Source organism: Alexandromys fortis, unplaced genomic scaffold (assembly GCF_014885135.2).
Source record: "Alexandromys fortis isolate MF-2015 unplaced genomic scaffold, M_Fortis_MF-2015_v1.1 scaffold_263, whole genome shotgun sequence".
In the NCBI taxonomy this organism is placed as follows: domain Eukaryota; kingdom Metazoa; phylum Chordata; class Mammalia; order Rodentia; family Cricetidae; genus Alexandromys; species Alexandromys fortis.
The window spans coordinates 497,110-521,538 of NW_026068165.1; the positions used below are offsets into that span (position 1 = coordinate 497,110).

General features: G+C 52.6%; 2 protein-coding genes and 1 non-coding gene across 6 annotated transcripts; 1 reads left to right on the forward strand and 2 right to left on the reverse strand.

Annotated features, from left to right (window-relative positions):
- The first annotated feature begins 453 nt into the window (after positions 1-453).
- Tmt1b (thiol methyltransferase 1B) lies at positions 454-3,103 on the forward strand. The gene is made up of 2 exons (XM_050128093.1): positions 454-1,022; positions 2,461-3,103. The coding sequence occupies exons 1-2, from the start codon at positions 525-527 to the stop codon at positions 2,695-2,697; spliced, it is 735 nt and encodes a 244-aa protein (XP_049984050.1). The 5' UTR covers positions 454-524; the 3' UTR covers positions 2,698-3,103.
- On the reverse strand, positions 2,857-23,441 carry Itga7 (integrin subunit alpha 7). 4 transcript variants are annotated; one of them, XM_050128092.1, is made up of 26 exons: positions 23,042-23,441; positions 18,465-18,592; positions 18,286-18,365; positions 16,621-16,876; positions 16,010-16,141; positions 15,633-15,752; positions 14,613-14,820; positions 14,313-14,506; positions 13,998-14,086; positions 13,757-13,884; positions 13,535-13,630; positions 13,321-13,382; positions 13,057-13,226; positions 11,987-12,127; positions 11,343-11,458; positions 10,734-10,926; positions 9,948-10,028; positions 9,779-9,858; positions 9,606-9,680; positions 9,371-9,473; positions 8,728-8,904; positions 8,458-8,589; positions 6,160-6,273; positions 5,843-5,941; positions 5,623-5,748; positions 2,857-3,793 (listed from the first exon to the last, which is right to left on the reverse strand). In XM_050128092.1, exons 1-26 carry the CDS (start codon positions 23,245-23,247, stop codon positions 3,572-3,574), a joined length of 3,528 nt encoding a protein of 1,175 aa, XP_049984049.1. In that variant the 5' UTR covers positions 23,248-23,441; the 3' UTR covers positions 2,857-3,571. The 4 variants fall into 4 exon arrangements, with proteins under 4 accessions (XP_049984049.1, XP_049984047.1, XP_049984046.1 ...); XM_050128090.1 differs by lacking the exon at positions 16,010-16,141; XM_050128089.1 differs by lacking the exon at positions 15,633-15,752 and having other exon boundaries at positions 23,042-23,439.
- On the reverse strand, positions 12,621-12,722 carry LOC126492088 (U6 spliceosomal RNA). Its single transcript, XR_007589512.1, has one exon. It is a non-coding gene; the product is annotated as a U6 spliceosomal RNA (small nuclear RNA).
- Positions 23,442-24,429: the final 988 nt, after the last annotated feature.

Sequence of the window (24,429 nt, forward strand, 5' to 3'; positions counted from 1 at the left end):
TCCTCCGGGGAGGGGCCTGGCCACTCACTCAAGTACCTAAAGCGGCTTACGCAAATGTTTCTTGGCCACCATACAGGGCAAAGTCATGCTGCTGAGTATAAAATCCCAGGGGGTGTGGGAGAATTTCTGGTTTGCACAACCCGGCCAGACCTGAAAAGAGTAAGTTGACTCTGCCCGCAACCTTGGATCTTTGTGAGGCTGTGATCTGAAACTTGTCCCCCCAACCCCTTCCTACTCTCCTCTGAGGTAAGATAACATACTCAACCACATCTGTCTGTTCATAACACAATAACACAGGCACTGCCATGATCCTTCACCCACATAAAATTTTGAAGAGCCTGTGAGGCTGTGTGACCCATGCTACTGGAGGAATTTCATACACAGGCTCCACCCAGTAAAGAGAATTACCAGGCAGGAGACAAGGAGCAAAGTCCTGTCACAGGAGGAGGGGAGATTTATATCTACCAGACCGGGCAGTGGCAAACACCAGTGTCCCGGGACACACACCACCTAGAGCTGCTATCATGGACGTCCTGGTCCCATTTCTGCAGCTACTGGTGCTGATCCTGACACTTCCCCTGCACCTGCTGGCTCTGCTGGGCTACTGGCAGCCTCTATGCAAAACCTATTTCCCCTACTTGATGGCCAAGTTAACAGAAAATGCCAACAAAAAAATGGAAGGTGAGAAACGGAAACTCTTTAGCCCGATAAAAGATCTGAAGGAGACCAACGGGAAGGTGACCCTGCTGGAGCTGGGCTGTGGCACTGGCGCCAACTTCCAGTTCTACCCACCTGACTGCAAGGTCACCTGTGTGGACCCGAACCCCAACTTTGAGAAGTTCCTGACGAAGAGCATGGCTGAGAACAGGCACCTCCAGTACGAGCGCTTCATCGTGGCCTATGGAGAGGACATGAAACAGCTCGCTGATAGCTCCATGGATGTGGTGGTCTGCACCCTGGTGCTGTGTTCTGTAAAGAGCCCCAAAAAAGTCCTCCGGGAAATCCAGAGAGTCCTGAAGCCGGTGAGCAAAGGGAGAAGGGTATGGGCCCAGGGCAGGTGAGCATGGCATTGGCAACTCCAGAGTTCAGGACCCTGGATGAGGAAGTTGATGTAACCTACCCTCTGGCAACCAAAAAAAAAAAAAAAAAAAAACCGCCATCAGAACGTCATGGTCCATGGTCGATAACATCAGGCATCTTCTTGTGGATAGGAGATCTGTGGGGGTGCAATGGATGCTCCAGAAACACAGGGGGTGCTGTTCAGTACAGTGGTGAGGAGAGCTGGCATGACGTGAGGGCAGTGAGGTCTCAATTGGTATCTGGAGACTTACGGTGTAGAGGAGGTGGGGGAATCAAAGTGTTCTAGTGGAGAAAGTGGGGGGACAAAGACTTTAAGTGGAAATGTTAGGGGGCAGCAGAGTCTCTGAGAGTTTGAGCTGGGTGTGAAAGAAAGGAATTTGGGATCATTTCCAAAGTTTCTGGCTTGCACAACTGAAGGGAAAGCGGATGAAATAAGTAGTCACTAGGCGGCATGGAAAGCTCTGTTCTGAACGTGTTGGGTCTCGGGATTTGCTGAGACATCCATGCAAAGAAGCCTACACAGGTCATTAGAAGTTCAGGTCTGGAAGTCAGGACAAGATGTGGCCTGGAGAAAGAGCTATGGACAGTATGACCGTCTAGTGGGAATTCAGTATGGGAATGAGCGACTCCTCTGGGAAGAGGACACTGGGGGAGAGCTTGAAGGAGCCCTGCTGAAGTCAGAACCCTGGGGTGTCTCGGAGTCTCCGCAGCGGCTGGTCTCTAGCTGGCAGCTATGTCTAACCCACAGGCCCTGGTTAACTATGAAAGTGGCCCAACCCAAGACTGTAAACTTATTTAAAATACAATGAGACTTTTTCTTTTACTATTTTTAAGGATTTAGTTATTAATTATGTATACAGCATTCTACTTGCATGTGTCCCTGCAGGCCAGAAGAGGGCACCAGATCTCATTACAGATGGTTGTGAGCCACCATGTGGTTGCTGGGAAATGAAATCAGAACCTCTGGAAGAAGAGTCAGTGCTCTTAACCTCTGAGCCATCTCTCCAGCCCTACAATGAGACTTTCTGGGTGACTTTTTATAACTTAATCACAAAGTTCTTGAGTATGAACACGGTAGACAACAGGTGTCATGTCACAATACCGGAAGCTTACACATATGAAAGAACCCTCAATTGTACAAGTCACTTTAGTGAGTCTATAAAGATCTCTTACCAGTCATGGCCGCCCAGTTACCAGAAGCTCCGTTCGTGTCCTGTGAGGAGGGCGGGAGCTAGACATACAATGTCAGGAGCAGTTTGCCCCCCACCAAGTCTCAGGCCAGAAGCTCTTACTCCAGAGAGATGGGTCTGAAGGAAGGAAGGGGGCATGGGGACCAACAGTACGAGATGGACTGGATAAGTGACCTTCACCTCCTCCCAGGGAGGACTACTCTTCTTCTGGGAGCATGTCGCCGAGCCTCGGGGAAGCTGGGCCTTGCTGTGGCAGCAGGTTTTTGAGCCTACCTGGAAACACATCGGGGATGGTTGCCACCTCACCAGAGAGACCTGGAAGGACCTTGAGCAGGCACGGTTCTCCAATATCGAAATGGAATGGCAGGCCCCTCCCTTCTGGTGGTTACCTGTGGGGCCCCACATCATGGGAAAGGCTGTGAAATAACCCTCTGCTCCCTCCCTGCCTGTAGTCAGAAGCCACCCCAGTCAAAGAACGAGAAAACCTCCTGCCGCTGCTGCCAGGGTGACCCTTAGCCTCAGTCCCGCTTGCAGTGAGGCACTTTCTCCAGAGGCACCAAACTATACAGTGCCAAATTTTGCCCAGCCACCTTCTAGGACCTCTACTCTCCCTTTCCCTTAGCCACGTGGTAAAGTTCTCACTGCCGTCCTTCCGACACTACACCCATGTGCCCCTCGGAACTGGTCGCATGTCGATGCGTGTGTTCCCCGCCAGGCCACCTCAACCTCCCTCCCTATCACCCACTTTGTGCCGAGCTTCAGCAGGGCAGAGGGAAGCCAAACCCTCAAGATAAGAGAAAAGCACTCAATAAAGCAACCAGAGGTTTGTTTTTTTTTATTGTCAAATTTCTTTTAATAAATAGAGAAAAACCACTAGGCTGGTACAGCACACTAAGGTCAGAGGACAGGGGGGATTAGGGATGGAAGAGCCCCTGAGACAGCAACAAGAGACAGCGACATGCTCTCCTCCCTGATCCTCTGTCTAAGGCACTTTGGGGAAGACATGCTATCCAGGGTGGATGAGAGAAGGAGACCGGGACCCCTACTCCCCATCCTGCATTCCCATCCTTCCAGGCACGCCCACAGCCCACCCCTGATACGCCCCGCCCCCTCGTCTCACAGCATTCTAAGGGGAAGTTGGAGGGTGGTTCTCACGGTGGGAGAGGTCTGTGCCCCAGAGGAAGTAGAATCTGCCGTATCTCGATGTGACGCCAACAACCCACCCCACTATTTCCATCCCAAGAAGCCCATCTTGGGAAAGGGTGAAAGGGATTCAAAGGCCAGGCCTGGAATAAGGGAAGTTAAGCAGAGGCGGGCACCGGAGTTCCATCAGGAGCTACATCGGCATCCAAGATGGGGCGGGCGTCAGAACCCTCCCACTGGGAGCCACCCCAGTTACTCCTCTGGATGGTGCCTGTCTTCTCCTCCTTGAACTGCTGTCGGTCTTCCCGAAGGATCTTCACTGCGTGGTACTGGGGCACAGTGGCCTCCTCCGGGTGCTTTACGCGCTTGAAGAATCCCAGCTGTAAGGACGGCAGGACAGACCATGAGAAGAAGCCTGCAGGGCTGAGAGCCCTTAGAGCCCCTCACTGCCTCCGCCAGAAAAAAGTGAGGTAGGCTGGCCAAATTCCAGCACAGTGGCAAGTATGCTACCCTCAGTACCAGGGTCCAAGGTTCTCGTTCACAGCCAAAGGAAGACCAGAAGGAAGCCCAAGGTGTAAAACCAAGGAAATACCCTTCGTCCCTGAAAGAGAGGCTTAAAACTGAACACCAGGGCCTTCCATGCTTTCCCCTCCCACCCAGGTTTCTTAAAAACCCTCAGTAATGTCTCCTAGAACACAAGATCCAAGGGATAAAATAGCATTCCAGACCACCCCAAAAACCCTGAATGATGATTCATAGCCATACACCTGTGTGCTTGCGCACTGAATTGCATCCCCTTAGGCCAGGGCCCTTGCATCCATGAATACAGTAGCTTAACCCCTCACCTACCAAGATAGTGCTGGGCCCCTTGCACACTGAAATTCAGAACAGCCAAGACTCCTGCATGCTCATACGATACAGGATCTCCTTGTGCAATTACCTCTGCACATTCGCTCCCACAGAAAAGACATGCATGGAACTCCACGTGCCCACATGCCGGCACTCCCGGCCTACTCGCTCCCTGTGCATGCTGGGCTGTGTGCTCACACTGAAAACTTCACCTTTGCATCGCTCCTTACCTCAAATATTCAGACCCTTGTCTCCCTTGTACACACCCCTCTCTTTACTGAGCCCCTCCCGATGCCGGATCTGTACTTAGACATACACACACACACACATAGATACACACACGTGTTCATACACACATGCACACACAGCAGTTACCCCACAGTCCCTGGACCCCCAACTTCCATGGCCGAGGGCTGCACGGCCAGATGGGCTCGGTGATAGCTGGTTGGAAGTGATGAGCTCGGATTGTTGCGATGGAAGAAGCCACACTGGGATGTTGAGGGAGAAGGGGAAAGAGGCAGACGATGGGAAGGCTGAGGAGGGAGGGGGGACTTCGTATCTGCCTGTCTCCCTTCTATGGGAGTAGTGCATGGGACAGGCATCCCGATCAGAAGGCATCAGTCGTCCCTAAGACCAGGCAAGTTCTCAACAGCATTGATGGCACTCCAGAGCTGGCCCGCTGATGACACACCCTTGCCCAACAGCAGCGGACAGGGCAGCTACAGAGCCTAAGGATGTGCTCGGTTCTGCACAAGTCCCCTATGTGGCATGTGGCTCAGGGATGGGCCCTGAGCATGAGAGCCCCTGAACTAACATGTGCATGTGTGTGCTTTTATGTTGAGCCAGTGTTATGTTACAGCTCTGTCAGAACAAGAACGGTCCCATACGAGGCAGCTCCCATTGAGCTCCAAGCAGTTCCCTGGAGCCAGTGCTCCACGCTGTAGGCCCCCGTCACAGCTTCCTTCCCAACCTTTGCTGCCACACTGTGGCTAAATCGGACCACACTTTCCTACTCCTGAGGCTCTATCCACCATGGTTCTTCCAGAAGCCTCACATGACACTGCCCCATCTCCCCACATCCCTCTCCTGCCACAGGGGATCACCCCCAAAGCCTTCCTTCTTCTGAGTTCCCACCATCTCAACTCGACACTTCTGCCCCGTCCTTAACTACAAGGCTCCCGCACTCCCACTGGATTACACAAGCCTTGAGGACCAGGTCTGCACGGGAGCCAACTCCGAAACATCCTGAGCAGACGGAGTTCTCGCGGTAGGAGCTGCTGGATGAACCTGTGTGAGTGAGTGGCCAGCCACCTTCCTCTAATCCCAGTTCCCACTGGCTCCATCCCTCCCCGGGCCTCACCTTCCACAACAGCAGCACAAGCAGGGCCAGCACCAGCAGCCCGGCCAGCACTGCCAAGAGGATAACCCACCAAGGGACTCCTTCTGCGACCACAGCCACAGGGTCCAAGTACACCATCACGGGGATCTGAGAAACACGGAGTCAACAGGTCAAAAGCTGGAGAGAGTGGGAAGCAGAAGTCCCCCATTGACCCCGTCCTCCAGCCTGGCAGGCAGCTCACCACTGTGGACGCATCTCTGAGCAACAAGTTCTTGATAGAGGACTTCACTGTGATGTTGGCTCGGACGATGACTTCCAGGGACTTCACGGCTATGTACTCCTAAGGGATAGGGAAGGAAGGAGACTTCTAAATGCCCATGCTCTTCCCGATCCTCTCCAGCCACTGACACCACAGATGAAATGGTGCCTACGCAGAGGGGGTTTCTGCCTGGCTTGGCTTTAGAAAGTGCTGCATTAGGACGGGGAAGAGACAGACGTAAACTCCAGGGGACGGGGTTTGCAGAAGCCGTCCAGCCTGGAACCCGGTGATGCCCTCACCTCCAGAAAGGTGCTGTTCCAGAGACGGCCCCAGACGTGTAGCACGGCCGCACGATCAAAACTGTAGAGTGGGCAGCTAAACACCACACACTTGGCCGTGCCCTGGGCACAGTCCTATGGAGAAGGATAGGAAGACACTGAGCCAACAGGCCCATGGGTAGCCATCTTTCCCGTGCTCCTCAATGGACCTCAAATTCCTCTCCTCCAGGAAGTCTGCCTAGGCTAACCCTCTGGCCCAAAATAGCTGCCTACCTCAAACCTGGGCCTTGAAACACATCGGAAGGGGTCTTCCACTCCCAACCAAAAGGCAAAGTGACTTCCTGAGTTGATATCCACTCAGCTTATTGTCTCAATAATCAAGCACCCAGAACCTACCAGGCACTTAGCTCAGTTAAGCTCCAAATCTCCTGCAAGGTACTTTCTTTTTGAGACAGAGTCTCACTGTGCAGCCCAAGTTAGCCTCAACTTTATCTTTCCATCTGGGCCTCTAAGTGCTGAGGCTGCTCTGGTGTGGCCCACTGTGCCTGGCGTCAGTGTTTTTCAAAAGAAGAAGCTGAGTCTTGAGGAAGGTCACCAGCCTACTTCAGGTCACAGAGCTAGCAAATGTGTCCAGTGGTATCAGACATGTTGGCACACACCTTTAATCCCAGCACTCAGGAGGCCGAGGCAGGCAGATCTCTGTGAGTTCAAGGCCAGCCTGGTCTACAAAGTGAGTTCAGGAACAGCCAGAACTACACAGAGAAACCCTGTCTTAAAAAAAAAAAAAAAAACATTTTAAAACATCTGAGATATTACACAGGTGAAACAAGCCAGGTACAGGTGAAAAAATACCACATGGTCACCCAGATGTGACCTCTGAAAGAAGACATGTACATGTGGCTTTCACACCTACATGCAGGCAAAACACGCATGCACATGAAAATTTAAAATAATAAAATCATTTTTAAAAAAAATAAAGCCAGGAAAAAAAGTAAATAATAAATAAGTGCAGGCACGGGGGCATACGCCTATAATTCCGGCATCTGAGAAGAAATAAAAGGATTTCAGTTTGGAGGGACGCCCAGGCTGCATAGCACAGCAGCCCTTCCCCTCTCAAAAGAATGAAGAGCTGGGCCACAGTTCAGCAGCAGAGTGTTTGCCTGGCATAGAAAGGTCCTAGTTTGGTCTCCAACCCTGCTGGGAGGGAACACCCTGTGTTTTATAGAATGATGCGCTGCTTGATTCTGAAATACAAATAAGCACAATTAATAAATAACTAGACATGGTGAGACATACTTCTAATCCTAGCACTGTGAAGGCTGAGGTAGGATTGCCATGAGTTCAAGACCGTTTCTAGACTGGGCATGGTGGCGCATGCCTTTAACCCCAGCACTTGGGAGGCAGAGGCAGGCGGGTCTCTGTGAGTTCAAGGCCAGCCTGGTCTACATAGCAAGTTCTGGGTCAACCAGAGAGACCCTGTCTCCAAATATAAAGAAAAAGGAAAAAAAAATCTGTTTCTAAACAAAGAAATATTAAATAAAGAAACTATTTCAAGGTTCTTGTTAAACAGGGAGTCTCTTGGAGCTGTCAATCCTGTGGGGGAGGCGGGACTAGATGACTACCACAGCAGCAGTGAGTTCCAGATGCAGCACAGCTGCCTGCGTTCTTTAGCCTCGGGTTAGGTATCAAAGGGGCATGGGGAGGTATCAGCCCAGAAAAAGGAGGAGACTCGACAGAGTTCACCATCCGCTTATGGCGACTGGCCAAGGACCTCCGTATTTATCATGCCCCACGCCTAGGCTTAGCTCAAGCCCCAGTGTCCCTAAGTGACATCTGTACCACACTCTCACTGTCTGCACCAACCTAGGAGGAACACAGAGCACTCAACAAATCCAGCTAAATACCAAAACTATGTGGGAGAGTGAGAAGCCAAGCTGTGCAAAGGGGATAGACAGAAAGCTTAGCCAATCTTCTGTATATACTATAATCTTAATTATGAGAACACGAAACACTAAGCCTAGAGGCTCATGCCTGTAATCCCAGCCCTTAGAAACTGGAGGCAAGAGGACGAGTTCACCTCAGCTCCTTACAAAACGCAGTGTTTTCAATACATGAGCAGGGTGGCTACTTCGCTGCCTAGCTGGCCCTGGAGTGCACACCGGGAGTTGCAGGGTCTGAGGTGTCAGGAGCTTCCTCACGGGTACTGTCTCCCTCCAGCTGTCCCTGGTGTCTGAGCGCCACACGCCTCGCCAAGTGACTCCGTGGATGCCCAGCTCCCTGACCCTCACTGTGGCCATGCCGTAGCCGTGTTGCCCTCACCAGGGTGATGTTTCTCTTTCTCTCGGCAGAGGATACTGGCCACCAGGATGTGCTGGGCTCCAGCTTCTCTGGAGGCTCCTCTGGCCTCAGCGGTTCCAGCTCTCGCCGCCTCCTATCCCTGCTGTCCACATCCTAGAAGGCGCAGTGAGAGTTCCTTCAAATACTGCAACCCCCAAGATGGCATCTCCGCTGCAACACCCACACATACCCCAACCCCGCTGTGCGACATCCCTCCCACGCTCCACCCGGCCTGCCCCGCCTAAACCTCACCAGGCGGAGGATGTTGGGTCTTGGAGAGCAGATCCCTTTCTTCCCAGGCCCCTGTCCTCCTTCCAGCTCCACCCGCATGGGGTACAGCAGCCACTTCCCGTTGGCAATCTCGTGGGGCCACATAATGTTGAGGAAGGCCGAACCCAGAGTGTTGAGCGACTGTCCTTGATTGGAGACCTGTGGGCCCAAAGCAGTGGGACGAAATGAAACTCGGATTCTGAGTGGTCCCTACATCACAGGGAGAGAGGCAAGGCTGATGTGGAGGACCCTCGGGAGGCAGAGCAGAGCCGCACAATCTAGACCAGACTGGGCGTTGTTCTCTGCTCATTCTCCAGGAAAAGCTGGCCAAGTGTGAGGGGATCTAGGACGAGCCAGGACAAAGTATTGATGAAAGTTATAGATTCTCCCAAGAACCCATTCCAGCGAAAGCCACAGCAGAGCCGTTCCTCTGAGTTCCCAACACCTCTCAGATCTGCCAGAGAGACGGCCTGTCCAGATGACTCCCTGAAATCCCAGCACCAACGTGTGCTTAGAGCCATGTCTGCCCGACCCCAGGGCCACCACGCTGCCATGTGGGGAAGAGCCCAAAACATTAAGAAATCTCTAAAGCCTCTTCTCTGGGACTGCATGACAGGATGCTTACCGTGACCTCATACTTGACCTTGCTGCCCACATCCCTCTCAGATCGCATGGCGCTCTCTCCCTTCACCTCGCCAGAGAAGAAGAGTTGCTGGGGAGTGGCCACCCTGGTTGTGGGGAGATGAGAAGAGGAGCTGAGGAGGTCTGGGGTGCGGCAAATGGAGCCAAGAGGGTAAGGTCGGGTAAGGCCAAGCCCAAGCTCTGGGGGTGGCAGAGGGACCCACGCAAGCAATACCTACCCTGAAATGGACAGCGGCAACTCAATGAAGACTTGAGCTCGAACAAAGGCTGGGTGCAGCTCCTGCTCACTGATCCTGGCATACAAACATGGGGACATGTGAGCCGCTGGCACAGGAACCTCCACGGGGCACTTGAAGCCTTTCTAAGTCACCCGACCTGTTCCCAGTCTTACGTGGCCAATAGCAACTCCACCTCCAGCTCCGTGGTCTCAATAGTGATTCCAGAGGTGCTAAGGATGAGGTAGAAAGTGACCTGCCAAGTGTGGAACGGCAGGTGAGTCAGACGGGAGCTGGGTCTTAAGAATGGGCCACTCAGACAGAGAAAAGGCTAGACATGCCAACCTGGGCACCTCTCTTCATAGGGTTCCCCAGTTCACACTCGACATGAGAGGCATTCTCATTAGACAGGCAGAGCGGCTTCTCCTGGATCAGGGAGGAAAGGATAGGTCAGTATGGGTTCCCGAAGCCCTCAAGATCTCATCTCTTGTGAATACACAACGGAGTTTTACTCAGTCATAAAGAAGAAGAAAACTACGTCATATGCAGGAAAACAGATGAACCTGAAGTCCCCACATTAAGCAAAACAAGCCCGACTCAGAAAGACAAACATCTCGCTTTCTCTCATGTAAGAAATCTAGCTGGATGGTGCACACCTTTAATACCAGCACTCAGGAGGCAGAGACAGGCGGATCTCTGTGAGTTCAAGGCCAACCTGGTCTACATAGTGAGTGCCAGGACAACCAAAACTGTTACACAGAGTAATCCTGTCTCGAAAAAAAAATAAAGAGATGTGTCATGAAAGTGGAAGGGGGAGCTGGGCGGTGGTGATGAATGGTGCACACCTTTAATCCCAGCATGCCATCATAACGATAGATAACAGACTAAACCTCTGAGCTGTAAGCCAGCCTGATTAAGTGTTTCCTTTACAAGAGTTACCGTGGCCATGGTGTCTCGCCACAGCAATGGAAACCCTGACTATGACAGCAAGGGAGAATATTGGGAGTGACTTTGATGAGCTAAATACAGTGACATGCAGGTTTGAAAACATCATAAGACCTATAACTACTTTTTTAAAAAGTCACAAAAAGAAAATAAAAATTAAAGGAACACACTAGGCCAGATTCTTACCACAGAATCCAGGGCTCGAACGCCTGAGTAGCGTAAGGAGGCCGGTAGGGTGACCAGGAGCTGGGCTTCATGGGCGTCATCCCCATCTGCCTGAGGCTGGGCCGGGTCCGAGGGCAGGTTGGTGACCGTCAGTTCCAGGCCTATGAACGGCTGCCCACTCAGCGCAAACAGGGCCGTTGTCCCATCCACAGCCCTGGAAGATGGAACCCAACTCACCGTAGGATCCGAGCCTCCTACCCCCTGTCTACTTCCAGCCCCCAAACAAGTGCTCACTGCCTCTCCTCTCACTCCAGGTCCCCAACACCACACACCAGCCAGCTGAGTCAGGGGACCTCCATTCTTATGCTAACTCCACCACTTTCTGACCTGGTCTAAACAGCAACCCAGAGAGGTCGCTCTCATTCACAATGTGGAGCCACAGAGGGGTCACAATGTGATGACTGACGTGTCCATAAAATACAGACTAGGAGCATTGTTCTCTGGTCAGGACCCTGCCCCTCGCTCGGTCCTCTGAATCAGAGCCCTGTCTGACCCCTCTGAAGAAGCTTCCTCCATTGGCTGAGGCCTAGCCCTCTCCTCCCCGACACGTGTACTCTGCACCCATCTCACATGGGCAGAGGTTGGAACTCGGTGTCGCTGATCCGGGAACAGAACCGGGCCTGCACCAGCTGCAGGTTGCTCTGACAGATCTTATCGTCACCACAGCCTTGCTTCAGGAAGTGGATCTGAGGAGAGTGTTCAGGAGAAGATCACGTCTAAGGTGGAAATCAAATGTGTCACCAAGGCATTCGGCGCATTCGTGAAACATGGGATGAGAGGACTCCAGGCTGGTCCATAAACAGACCACAGTGCCCCGCCCAGACTGCACAGACTGTGAAAAGCCGTGACAGGTACCACTGGGCTACCATGTGAACCACGCAGTGAGCTGCACGCTGTCCATTCCAGCCGAATGGGGGCAAGGAGATTTAAGAGGCTTGATGTCCATCTCAGAAGACACCAGGCCTGGATCACCCCAGAACCATGAGCAACTACAGGGAGTGAGGGAGCAGGAGCACTGTCCTCTTAGAGTACGAAGGAACACATGGTCATCTGAGCCATTTCCCCTTTGAGGTATTACTGTGCCTACATATAAGGCTTGTACTGGGGCTACGTGTGCGGAAGAGCTTTTTCTGCAAGCTGCAAGCAGGTGTCACCGTGGAGGCACCAGGACCATTGCCCTCCCAGCTCCTTCCCCCCCCCCCCCCCGTGCTCACCTCTGTCCTTTGGGTGCTAGGCTGGTGAGCATTGAGGATGGGAGCCACAGGGGGGAGCCCCTGGTCAGGAGCTTGCTGAGGGCTGTTGAGATTATATTCCAGGGTCACCACAATGGCCCGAAGCTTGTCTTTGACATTTTCCTGAAAGGGAAGTATTGTTACTCACTGGAACCACCCCCAGTCCCAGCCCTGATCAAGGCCCTTACCAGTACACTGAAGACTCTCAAGCTTAGAAAGAAATTGAGTGAGATGGACATACAAGCGGGCAAGCAGTGAGGATGAGAGAGAACATAGCAGAAAAGGCTTTCCCGTCGAGCGAGGAGCAGACACCACCTCTGTGAACTTCCAGACTTCACAGATGTGTGAAGACAGCAAGGAGTACTAGCTGGATGTGGTGGGTCATACCCACAACCCTAGCACCCAAAAAGGTTAAGGAAGTGGGATCTCACAATTAGACCAGCCTGGCCTATATAAAAAGTTCCAGGCCAGCCTGAGCTACATACAGACACTCCATCTCATTTAAAAAAAAAAAAAAAATCAGGCAGAGAGGCAAAAGTGTGTAGAAATGAGCTGAAACCGGGGACTGCTCAGTGCCTAGATCTTTTAATAAATAAATAAATAAATAAATAAATAAATAAATAAGGAATTCTTCACAAATTTATGTGTCATCTTTAAACAGAAGCCATGCTAGCCTTCTCTGTCATTCCAAATTTAGTATATATGCTGCCAAGTACAAAGGCTTTTCTTATTTTTTTTAATTGTGTGTGTGTGTGTGTGTGTGGTGTCTGTATGTAAGTATAAATAAACACATGAATCCAAAGAATCCACAGAGTGCCAGGTCTCCTGGAGCTGGAGTTGCAGGGCACTACTGGACACCCAAGGTGGGCACTGGGACCCAAACCTGGATCACCTATAAGAGCAATACAATCTCTTGACTGCTGAGCATCTTTCTAGTCCCTTGGGGCCCAGAGCTCACAACAAAGTGTGACCACAGTGGCCCGAAGCTTGTCTTTCTAGAGAAGAGGAGACATGTAATACAATGTCACTTGGAGACCAGATGGCGGTGTCACCTGCAGCTGGAACACAGTGTCCCCACACACTCGGTCTTGTTGGTGCTTCAACCACACAGTGCCCGAGGACTGGTGCTTCAGGTCATCCGGGCCTCTGCTCAGGAAAGTCACTCGTGGAACCTGGCCCCGGAGCCTCCGGTCCGTGTCCCCATCTAAGGTGTAATCCAGGGCTGTGGCGTGGAGGGAGAAGAGGGAACCCAGTGAGCTGAGGACCCTGTTCCTGGGGTGCCATCAGAGAGAGCGGTGAGTGAGGATTCCACTTACCCACAGTAGGGTTGTAGCTACTGGGCACAGCAACGTAGCTGAAACAGATCCTTATGTCCACGCTGTGGGGCAAGGGGAAGCTCTTGAGCAAACAAGACCCCAAACCCTACTTCTGCAAGTAGAAAAACCCAGACCCAAGCTAGGGAAGAGGGGCAGGGGAAGGGAAGCCAGCACTGGCCTCCTCCTTGGCACAGTCCCTCTGGCCGCGCCTCACCAGACTGAGAGTCCATCAGCACAGTTGGGTTGTTCTAGGTCGATGGCTCTCGGAGCAATGAAGATCTCTTGGGAGACATGAAGAACGGGTCTAGCCCTATGTGTGGAGAGTTCATTGGGTAGGGAAGACAAGAATGTGGGGTTAGGAACACTCTGCAGGACGAGGCGTGGGACTGGAAAGAGGCCAGACCCACAGGGAGGCTCTGAGAGGCTGGAGGCTCACCTGAACAGCGCGGCAGTATCAGCCAGGGAGCCCACGAGCAGGTCCGGGTAGTAGTTTTCATCCACATCCAGGCCCCCAGACAGGGAGTAACCAAAGCTCTTGATGCCCACAGCTTCGCCCTCCAGCACCTGGAGAGCAGGGGTCACCCCATCCTTGAGCCCCACTTTCCCCAGTCCTCCCTACCCTGCCCTCTGCAGTCCTTACTCCACCCGGAACCATTCCTCCACATCAATCCCTTCACCTGTGAGGGCTTGACAACCACCCCCAGGCTGCTCCCATGGTAGATAAAGACTTTCCCATCTCCATCAAAGGGAGCTCCCACGGCAATATCTGGGGGCATAAGAGAAGCATTGTGAGGCTGCGGAGGACGGTAGACAAGGTCCATACCCAATTCTAATTCATTGAGGAGCTCCACCCATCTTTCTAAATCCTCCTGGCATTCCCTCCAGACATGGCTAGCTCAGCTTGGCTGAGTTATAGAATCCGCTGATTTCGATTCGACTCCCGACTCAGCTCCTCCCCACACTGAGCTTCGCTTTCCCCATCCCAGTCACACCTGGGAAGCCATCTTGGTTGAGGTCCCCCAAGACAGCCAAGCTGATTCCAAACATGGAGTCGGGGGAGCCACAGATCCGCAGAGGGGAGACATGTGCCCAGTGGCCACCCTGGTTCAGGTACACATACACGGCACCTCCCAGCTCTTCTTGGCGCTCAAAGAAGTAAGGGGCCCCCACAATCAGGTCCGGCCAGCTGTAGAAGAGGGAGACAGCATGGGGCCCTCTAGACCAATGGAGTCGGGACAAAGTGTAGAAGCCACTCCTGGACCCCGGGACACACTCCTCTAGTCCCCTCTCACCCGTCGTTGTTGAGATCAGCCACAGCCAGAGAATAGCCAAAGCCAGAGGTCAGCTGCTCCCCAGACAGCACGACCTCAGGTATCAGCCGGCTGGCGCTATCCTTGCGTAGAATGACCACAGCCCCCTTGTGGTTGGCGCGGGGAGCCCCTGCCACAAAACTCAGCTCTTCCTCACGCAAGAGACCCTTCCCAGAGTCGACGGAGAAACCTAGGTGAGGAAATCCCTTACTATGAGTGATTCTCCGAGAGTCGGAAGCTAGGGAATTCCCCTGGCGCCACGAGGGAGTGGCTCCCCAGTCACTACCACTATGTCTGCGCTATTCCTCCGCCGCCGCCAGGGCCTAGAAACCCTTACAGCCCTCCTGGTCAGAGACACAGGACGTGATAGGGAGGTGTCATCGAGCAGAGAGAAGGGCAGTAACAGAGAAGCTTGGTGACTTGGTAAGAGGGACTGGCACCGCAATGGGAGTTGGACCAGAGCCTCCACCATTCATGCCCAACCTGGGGAACTGGAGAAGAGGATTCCCTCCCATTCTGCACACCCAGGAGGTCCACTGGCATCCCAGGCACCTTCTTTACCCCCCCCCCAAATCCTGCAGAGGAGGAAGTCTTTACAGATATGGGAGGAAGACAAGGGAACAAAGCAGAGCTTGCTTCACCCAAATGTTTCCTGGACCTCATTCCATCCTGGATGATGATGTGACCCACAAGGCTGGAGCTCCTCCAATCATAAGCCCACATGCACCCCCAAAGGAAGTTCCCCAGAGCTCAAGATTGTCCTTCCAACCAGGGTAACCCTTGCCCTCTGGCTCCACCTGCGTCTTCCTCCATGAAGACCCTTGCTTGGCTCACAGCCCTCAGGCCTGCCCATGTACCTAATTCTCCTCTGCAGTTTGGGCCCAATAGGTATTTCCCTGGGCATATGTTAGGAGAGGACAAGGAAGGAAAGAATACTCCCTAGGAGGGAAGCAGGAAAGCCAGGGCCAAACCCCAGGACCCAGGACGCAGGAGCTTACAAACCTAAATAGCTATTCAAGGTCAAATCTCCGGCTGGTCCTGTGAGCCGGTCAGCAGGATCCAAAGTTTTATACACCAGCTGGTCAGGGTCTGAGCTATCAATGTTGGTCACAAAAAGCAACCCTGTGGGGGGGCAGGTCGGGAAGAGACACCAGGGAAAGGCCAGCAAGAGAAGGGGGCACAGAGTGAGGAGACAGAGACAGGTAGAAAGGCCAGAAGGAGGTGAAAGGGGACGAAGAGGAGGAAGAAAGTGAGAGAAACCAAGTAGCCAGAGGCAAAACAACAGAAAGACAGAGACAGGAGGATGGGAGTGTGGAGAAAGAGGAAAAGAGAAAGGAGCAGAGGGTTAGAGTGGTTCTGGACCAGGGAGGGGTCCCTACCAAAGTAGCTGTTGGCAGGGACCGGAATGAGGCTGGGGTCTTGGTCCTTCTCGCCCCCTGCCTCGTAGGGCCCGTCGTCCAGGTCTGCCAGGTCGGTCGAGCCCTGGGCACAGAGCTCCACCCTGGCGGTGCCTGCAAGGACAGTCCTGTTAGTATCAAGGCAGGAGAGAGGCTCACCCCTCAGACCAGACACCATTGGATGGGCACACAGGGAAGCCCCGCCCCTCCTCTTCAGCCCCACCTCCACCAACTCCGGAGCCCAAGCTTCTAGGGTCCCCCAGAACATGGCATCACACTCACCGAGTGGCAGCTCAGCCAGTGGCAGCGTGCAGAGACAGGAATGGCAGTGATGAGGTGCGGGCTGCTGTGTTGGAGCATGCAGGCCCCGGCCCCGCCGTGCATGTGGGAACTCATGCCAACATGTAGATAAACATGAGCATGCGATGGAGAGTAGGTACCCCATTTATTTATGTGCTAGCAAGATGGGAGTGGAAGGCATGGCAGTGCCCCGGGTCAATACGCCAATGAACTCGTCTGCTGCCAGCAATCCCATCTCTGAGGTAAGAGGGGGCCTCGGGCCCCTCCTTCATCCTCCCCAATGAATGACTCACCCTTCCAGTTATAGGTTCCTGGAGCCCCAAAGACGAGGTAGTGGCTGTCGGGGGAGAAGGTGGCAGCTGTGCCCTGCTGGCAGAACCCAAACTGTTCATGGCCCTGGGGGCGCCCCTCACAGAACTTCCATTCCCCACCGTCTAGCTCATCACGGATGGCCAGGTCCTGGCTTAGCACAAAGCAGCGGCCAATCACATCCCGAGTCTCCAGGATCTGATCCACTCTCTGTCGAGACTCATAGCGGTGTGCACAGGTCTGTGAGAGAACAGGAGATCAGGTCATTCCCCTGCGTTTACCAGGGACCTACAAGCGGCTCGCATGCATGTAGACTTTTGGCAGACACACACACACACACACACATGCCCGTGCACACACAGACAACCCTGAGTCGGCATCACTTGAACACCATCACCTAGCCAGTGTGAGGTCCTTTTTCCGGTACCTCATCTGTGGCCACTTAAAGAAAAATAGCTTTATCCTACCTTCTACCTGGGTACTCACAGACACATAACAGCACATAGACCACGGGCTTCCCTGATTGTGTAACAATCTCGAAACATGCTGTTGTGTGTGTGTTCATGCAGATGTGTGCAGGGGAACATACACGCAACATCAGTGTGCATACACATGTGTCAGGTGCATGTGAAACTTAGAAGACAACCTTGTGTGCCATTCTTCAAGAGCTATTCGCTTTGTTTTTTTAGACAGGGTCTCTCCCTGGGATCAGGACCCTTCCAATTGGGCTAGACTGGCTGACCAGTAGGTCCCAGGGATCCTCCTGTCTCCGCTCCCTAATGCAAGGGTGAGAAGCACAACCTCCAAATGTTGCTTTACCAATGTTGGTTCTCAGAATCCAGCAACATTGCTTTGTTGTTGTTGATTCTCAGAATCTGACTCAGATGTGCATGCTTACAAAGCTACTGAGTCATCTGTCCCTAGACCTTCGTAACTGTCATCATCTCACAAAAGAAGACATCCTAATATCTGTCCTGAGTATTCCCTCTTCCCAAAAGCATGGCTCGATGCGCCATGCTGGCAGCGGTCCTTTCTCTTACTCTTCCTTCCGACTTACAGACTAGAAACTAGACCACTTAGTGAGCACTGGGGACATTCAGCCTTATGGCGACTCCTGTGTACGTCAGTGAGAGACCCAGACGAGAAAAAGAGTTGTCATAACTAAAAGGCATGATGCCACACGACTTAAGTCAGCACTCAGGAGGCAGAGGCAGGAGGATCTCTTTGAGTCCCAGGACAGCCAGGTCTACATAGTGAGATTCTGTCTTAACAAAGCAAGCATTTCCAGAACTATTTGGCAGCGCCGAGGTCTCCACTGTCTTCATGTGTCCTCTTTCAGAGGTTAGCATAATGTCCGAAACTAAGCAATGTTCGCAGTAGGAATCTGACAAGAGCTTGATGAAGAGGTGGGTGTTTTAAAACGGATAAGGAAAGGGACTGTCTCTTATAATTTCATGTATCAACCAATGGTTCTAGGAATCACCCGGTGTCTAGTTTGTGTTCTGTAGGTGTGCCTCTATGCACGCACGCACGCACACACACACACACACACACACACACATGTGCTCGCGCACACGCACACACACACACACACACACACACACAAACACCGTCAGAGCCTCTGCATTGTCACAGGAAGCAGTACTCACGACAATCTTGCCCCCGGGTCCCTGACTCCGAACACTGACTCCCAGCCACTGGTTCTCCTTGCTTTCCTTTTGCACATCAGCTGAAGCAAGACACTGGGTTTCAGGGGAAGGAACAAGGGACCAAGTCCTGCCCTCCCCTCTTCACGCGCTGCTCCCACTCCACCGTGCCAAGGCCACACCTCCTCTGTCGATGTCCACTCTGTAGCAGTTCCTCTCGTCTAGGCTCAGGGGACAAGCAAAGAGGCCTCCAGTGCGATTTGCTTGCTGCCCAGGAAAAGCCAGGGCCTGGGGAGCACCCACCAGCAGCCTGCGGGGTGGGACAAGGGCTAGATTCAGAGGCCAGGGTACTCCAGCCACTCCAGAGCTTCCCTAACCCCAACTCCTCAATGCCAAGCAGAGTGTCTAGGTACTAAAGAGAAAAAATAAAAGCCATTTTTTTCTTAAATTCTGGCAAGGGTATGTTAAAGACCTGGGCACACAGTCATGTTACATCTGTGCTCCCTCTCTGCATAAAGGACCAACAGAAAGAATGGATATACACATGTCAACACACATGCCAGCCAGAGCAGCCTGCCAGCATCGCCAGCTTAAGAGAACTGCCCGTCCCTAGCACCTGTTCCCGACAAGCTTCTCCACCCCCTGCTTGGCCCCAGCCTCAGACACTACCCTCCTCCCTAACCCTGGTCCAGTTGAAAGCCTGCCAGAGATAGCAAGAATGCCCGGAGCAAGAGCGCCAGGCACACAGACTGGTACCGCAGTGGCTCAGGGACATTCAAGAAGCCAGGCAAGAGGCTAGAAATAGGCCTGTTTCCCCTTCACCATGTGCCCAGCAGAGACCCTACCCACTGGGTAGCTCTGCAAGCCCCAAACTCAGTCATTCCCATTAGCAGGAAAATGGGGAAATGTTTCTGGTGGCCGCTAACACCACCCCAACTCCTTCCCACGTCCAGAATCCCCTTCCCTGTGCTACCTTCGCCTCCCACATCCACAAATTTCTCTTTTCCTCTCCCTCCACCCCTACCCTTCTCTCTCACTATCCCCTCAGCCTCTTTCTTAGTTAAAACTTTCTTGGCAGAACAATTTTCCATGATTACAGCCAAAGCGTCTTCCCCAGAGGGGGACTGTGCTGGGAATGGAGGCTGTCTGGGTCCCTCAGGACTGGGCCCCGAAGCCAGGAGTGATTGGGAAGTGAGGTGCGGTAACTGATACCCAGATGGCAACCGAGACCTTCTCTTCAGGAAAGGCTCAAGAGTAGTAGGCAGCAGGACAAGTCCCAAGTCCTCTCTCCCACACTCTTCCCATCCTGGGGGCAAATCCCGCAACTGTCGGACACTATTACAGACAGGCATCTGTGGGGCACTGAGCCAAACCTTGTAGGGTGGGGGAGAGGTTCCCACAGCTCCTGTTGTCCCTTAACTTAGCAGCTGTCACCTCGTGTCAGAGCCAGTGTCAAGCGGGGTCGGGGAAGCACGCAGCTGGACAGATAGCCCAGCCGTCAATATTACTTGCTGTTCTTGCTGAGGGCCTGGGTTCTGTACCCAGTACCCACACCAGGTGGTTCACAGCTGCCTCTAAGTCCCATTCCCAAGGATCCAGTGACCTCTACGGGCACCCATCCTCACGTGGTACACATAAATTTATATGGGCACAGGGAACACACACAAACACATAAATAAAAAAATTAAAAATAAATCTTTGAAGAGGTAGGAAGGATAGCCTGACAGTCAAGAGCACTTGTTGCTCCTGCAGAGGACCTGGGTTTTGTTCTCAGCACCCACAAGGTAGCTCACAATCATACCTAATCCAGCTCCAGAGAATCTGGCATCCTCTTCCGGCCTTCAGAAACACCAGCCATGCAAGCAGTGCATACACACAGGCAAATATATATATATATATATATATATATATATATATATGTATATGTATATGTATATATATATACACATATGTGTGTACATATACATATGTGTGTGTACATATACATATGTGTGTGTGCATATATATACATATATATATAAAACCAAAAAATCTCTTAAAATGGGGGAAGCGGGAAGAAAGAGGACATATATTCTCATTCATTTCACCACTGTTTGCTGACACCCCGTTATACACCAAGCCCTGGGTCAGGCAGTGATTGGTAAGACAATGTAGCACCTACTATAGGCCAGGCCCCGGGCTGGACAGAGGTTGAAGGAATTAACCTTTACCACTCCCCACTTGGATTCCTAGAAGAGCCACAGGCATCATCCCACTTGATCTCACAGTCCTGTAAGATAAGGATTCTTATCTTACAGGTGAGCAAATGCATTCAAATACTTGGCGCAGCCTGCCCACCCCTAGATCCTCATCTGTCTAATTGCCGGGTCAGTGCACAGGCCTGGCCTGTTTTCAGAAGGTTGAGACCACTCCAGCAGGGGAAGAGGAGGGGGAAATGACACCCTAGGAACTCTAGGTGATGGTGCCCAGGGAAAACAAACTCCAACTTTCGCGGGTCTGCAGTGTGCCAGCTGCAAACACAGCGGGTGTCATCTGTTACAGTCTTTGGGCTCGCCCCAAAGGAAGTGTCGGGACTCATTACTGGGTGCACAGCTGTGGTGGACGCACAGAGACACCCAGGGCCTCCCACTGCTTAGTGTGCAACTGCACAGTCAAAGAAGTATAAGTGTGAGTGTTCAGTGTTCACACCTGCCCTGGAGGTCGAGGGCCGGAAGGAGGGAAAAATGGACCAATGCTAAGTGCCCAGTCCCACTCCTGGAAGTAAGAACCCAGCCAGTTCCTCCTGGAATAAGAGCGTCCATCACCCCACTCCAGCCACACTCTCCTCTCAAACTTCATCCCAGAAATCCAACCGCCCCAGGCCTTCAGACAGAACAGTAGCCAGGGCTCCAGCTACTGCGAGGGTGGGGGCGGTGCTGGCTGCTGGGTACAAAGTGAGCCTGGGGGCCCAATAAGTAGAACACTACTAGAGCATCCTACCAGAGCTTCGGCCCTGGCCTGCCCCTCCCTGGCCCAGAGCAGTCTGAGTGGCCCCAAGCCTCTCTGGATCCGGGCGGCTGTGATGTTGCTGCTCTCAGGCTCTCTGAATCCAGCACAAGAGCTCTATCTAGCACAACGAACACTTCCAAACACTCACCTCAGGTCTTGTGCTAGTCTAAATAGTCTGCGTATATTAAGAACTTTTAATCTCCCCCCCCATAACCCCATGGGATAGTGATGCTGCTGCCTCTGCTTCTCAGTTGATGGGAATAAATGAAGCAATAAAAACAAAGCAAAGCAAGGTTAGGCCTCAGAGTCTCATCTCTAGGCTAGACTGAAAACAAGGTCTAAAGAGGGACTGAGCAAGGCCGCAGCTTCTCCATGCCCCTAGTCAGAGGAATGCCCCCTGCTGGAGCGAAATGGAGCCAGATGGTCAGGCCCCTCTGGGAATACCCCCAACTTGGCTCTAGAGACAGAATCAGGGGCCACCTTCAGACAAGGGGAAAATGACAAGAGACCAAGCTATTAAAAATAACCGAGAATTTGCCTGGAAATAACTCAGAGAGTTCGGCATGTCCTAAAAAGGCCTCCGGGCCTGGAACTCTAGCAGATGGCAGAAGGAAGGAGGGAGGGAGGGAAGGAAGGGGAGAGGGATGGGTAACGGTAAGGCTTGTTGATGGCTTGAGACATCGGTTGGTTCCTATCTTTCCCAAAGGTTTAAAGAGCACAGCCTTCTCCCAGGTGACAGGAATAATGGAAGGGGAAAGATTAAGGCTCCCCCCCCCACCTCCAGTGGGTGTGGAGAAATAAAGTGTTGTCCCTGCCTTCTGCCCCCAGACCAATAGTAAGGGGAGAAGACAGTCCCTGGGGACAGCATTGATCCCGGTAATGGACACTAAATGTGGCTTATACATTGGCTATGAGGGCGGGGGAATGCCCCTTGGCAGGAGGGGGTGGAAAGCTTTCTCCTGTTCTTGCCGCTTTTCCTGTGTGGTAAGAACCAAGGGTATGGAAACGCAATCAGCTGCAAATGTATCTGTCTACCAGGAGTCCTGAAAAGATGACAACTGTCCTCTTCATTACACTCCTGCTTGTCTTTTCCCACTACTGAGGAGATTTCTGGAGCTGGACATTCCCTGAGGAGGACAAGAAGCAACTTGGCATCTTTACTGGATCTTGCTGCTGCTGCTGCTGCTGTTTCTCGCAGCAGTGGTGACAGCTGCCACCATCCCTTGCTACTACTCGGAGTCTCTGTTTTCCTGCCGCTGTTTCTGACCAAACCATCACTGCAGATTGCCAGGCCCCCTCAGTCTTCCTATAGCCTCCCTGCTGTGTTGAGCCGCATCAGTCCTGGCCTCCCAGGGCCCAGCAGCCCTCACTCCATCTCAGGGAGATGCTCTGGCAGTACCTAGTTGTTGTCTCCTCTTTTCCTCCCACAGCACCCTCATCCTCTCTGTCCTGCCCGTTCCTTTCGCCCTATGCAGCTCGCTGCTCTGAGGAAGAAGAGGAGCCAGAGATGCAGGACTGGAGCAAGGATGCACCCTGAAGGGAAAGGCAGAGGAAAGGGAGTCTCTGGCAAGACCATTGCTCTCCAATACATCCCCAAGGCAAGATCCTGGGTCTGGGGATCTGGACAAGACCAGGCAAGCTTTCAGGTTAGAGTGTGAGACACCTGTGGGCAGAGCACTATTGAAAGTCTGAGAGACAGGTAGATTGGGAGTTGGGAGAAGGGTAGCCCAAGGCTTGAGCCTGGGGACTCTGGGCTGGTATGGTGACTCACCAGCTCCGGGGTTGGGGTTGTAATTGTCGGTGCAGGGCTACCGAGAAGCCGAAAAGGCTGCCAGGTTCGCCTTCCTTGCGCAGGGCGTTCATTACATCCAGATTGAAGGCGACTGTCCGTGGTAAGAGCAGTCCGGCGAACAAGGAACTAAGAAGGTAACAAATCCCAGGGGGCCGGAGGGAATCGCAGCTCGGAATCCTGCCCATGGAACCAACCCTGCAAGCGCTCCCTGATAGTGCGAAGAAATCGTCGCGCGCCTAGAGCCCCCGTTTCTCCCCAGGAGCGTTTCTGGTTTCCGAAATCTATTTGGTCTTTCAGAAGTCTTCCAATCACCTCGGCACCCCTCTTGAGACCTCCGCTCCGCTGCCCCAGGACCTGCTAACTACAACTACTGCAGTGGGAGCGCCGGCGTGCGCTCCGGCTCCGCCTCCTCTCCAGGATGCCGCCCAGGCCCCGCCCATGCCCCGCCCCCTGCCTCTGCAGCCGAAGCAGAACCCGCGCACCACCCGGGATGCCCAGAACTTCAGCTCCGGTGGAAACTGGTCTACCACCCACCGTACCCTTGCACAGTGTACTCCTCCCTTTCCTCACCCTTCCCCCCCCCCCCAAAAAAAAGTGGAGGTTGAGGTGAGGCGTGCTGAGAGAAGCGCAGCAGGCGAGAAGGCTGAAAAGAAAGAAGGGTCATAGAGAACTGGGAGGAGACTGAAGGATGGACTACCTGAGAAGACAGTTGCGCTGATTAAAAACAAAGGAAGGGGGTCGCCATGATTCTCCCGCGCCAGACAGACGCAGGTTAAGATCCTCCCTGGAGACACATCTGCTCCTGGCAGCACCAATCTACTTCAAGAGGAAGATGGGCATCGAAGAGGATCCTTATGGAGTTTGATAGACATTTGGGCAAGAAACTGCTCTTGCCTGGACTGTTGCATAAAACTGGACACAGAGAACCCGCAGAGAGAGGACTGCTGAACTTGCCTAAAGGTGGGATGATCTTTCGGGGTTCCTGATTCATGAAAGAGTCTGCAAGACATTCTGCAGGACACAGCAGAAAATGACTGAACTGTCTTTGGAATTTCCTGCTTGATGAAAATGTCTGCTGGAAACTATGGGCCTGTAGGCCAAAGATGGATGCCCCAACGGTACAAAAGAACTTTGGGTGACTGTCCAGGCAGCAAGATGTCTCTGTCGTTTATTTCTTATTTGCTTAGGTAATATTATATCCTTCTGGAGTCTTTGATGGAGTTGAAGAATGAATAGATAGTTATAGTTTTCCTTAGTTATGATAAGAGATAAAATAGATATAAATATTGTAACTGTAATTCTTACTTGATAACTGTTTTGTTATATGTAATTTTACTATGTTAAAGTTAAAGCCTTTCTTTTTTTGT

Bases quoted from the DNA above. Each gene is read 5' to 3' on its own strand.
- Tmt1b (XM_050128093.1), top strand. From the start codon at position 525: ATGGACGTCCTGGTCCCATTTCTGCAGCTACTGGTGCTGATCCTGACA. The intron at 1,023-2,460 runs GTGAGCAAAGGG...ACCTCCTCCCAG, and splicing joins TCCAGAGAGTCCTGAAGCCG to GGAGGACTACTCTTCTTCTG.
- Itga7 (XM_050128092.1), bottom strand. From the start codon at position 23,247: ATGGGCAGGATTCCGAGCTGCGATTCCCTCCGGCCCCCTGGGATTTGT. The intron at 14,087-14,312 runs GTGTGACTGGGA...TTATGCCCCCAG, and splicing joins CAACCAAGATGGCTTCCCAG to ATATTGCCGTGGGAGCTCCC. The intron at 3,794-5,622 runs GTGAGGCCCGGG...CCGTCCTTACAG, and splicing joins TTGTGCTGCTGTTGTGGAAG to CTGGGATTCTTCAAGCGCGT.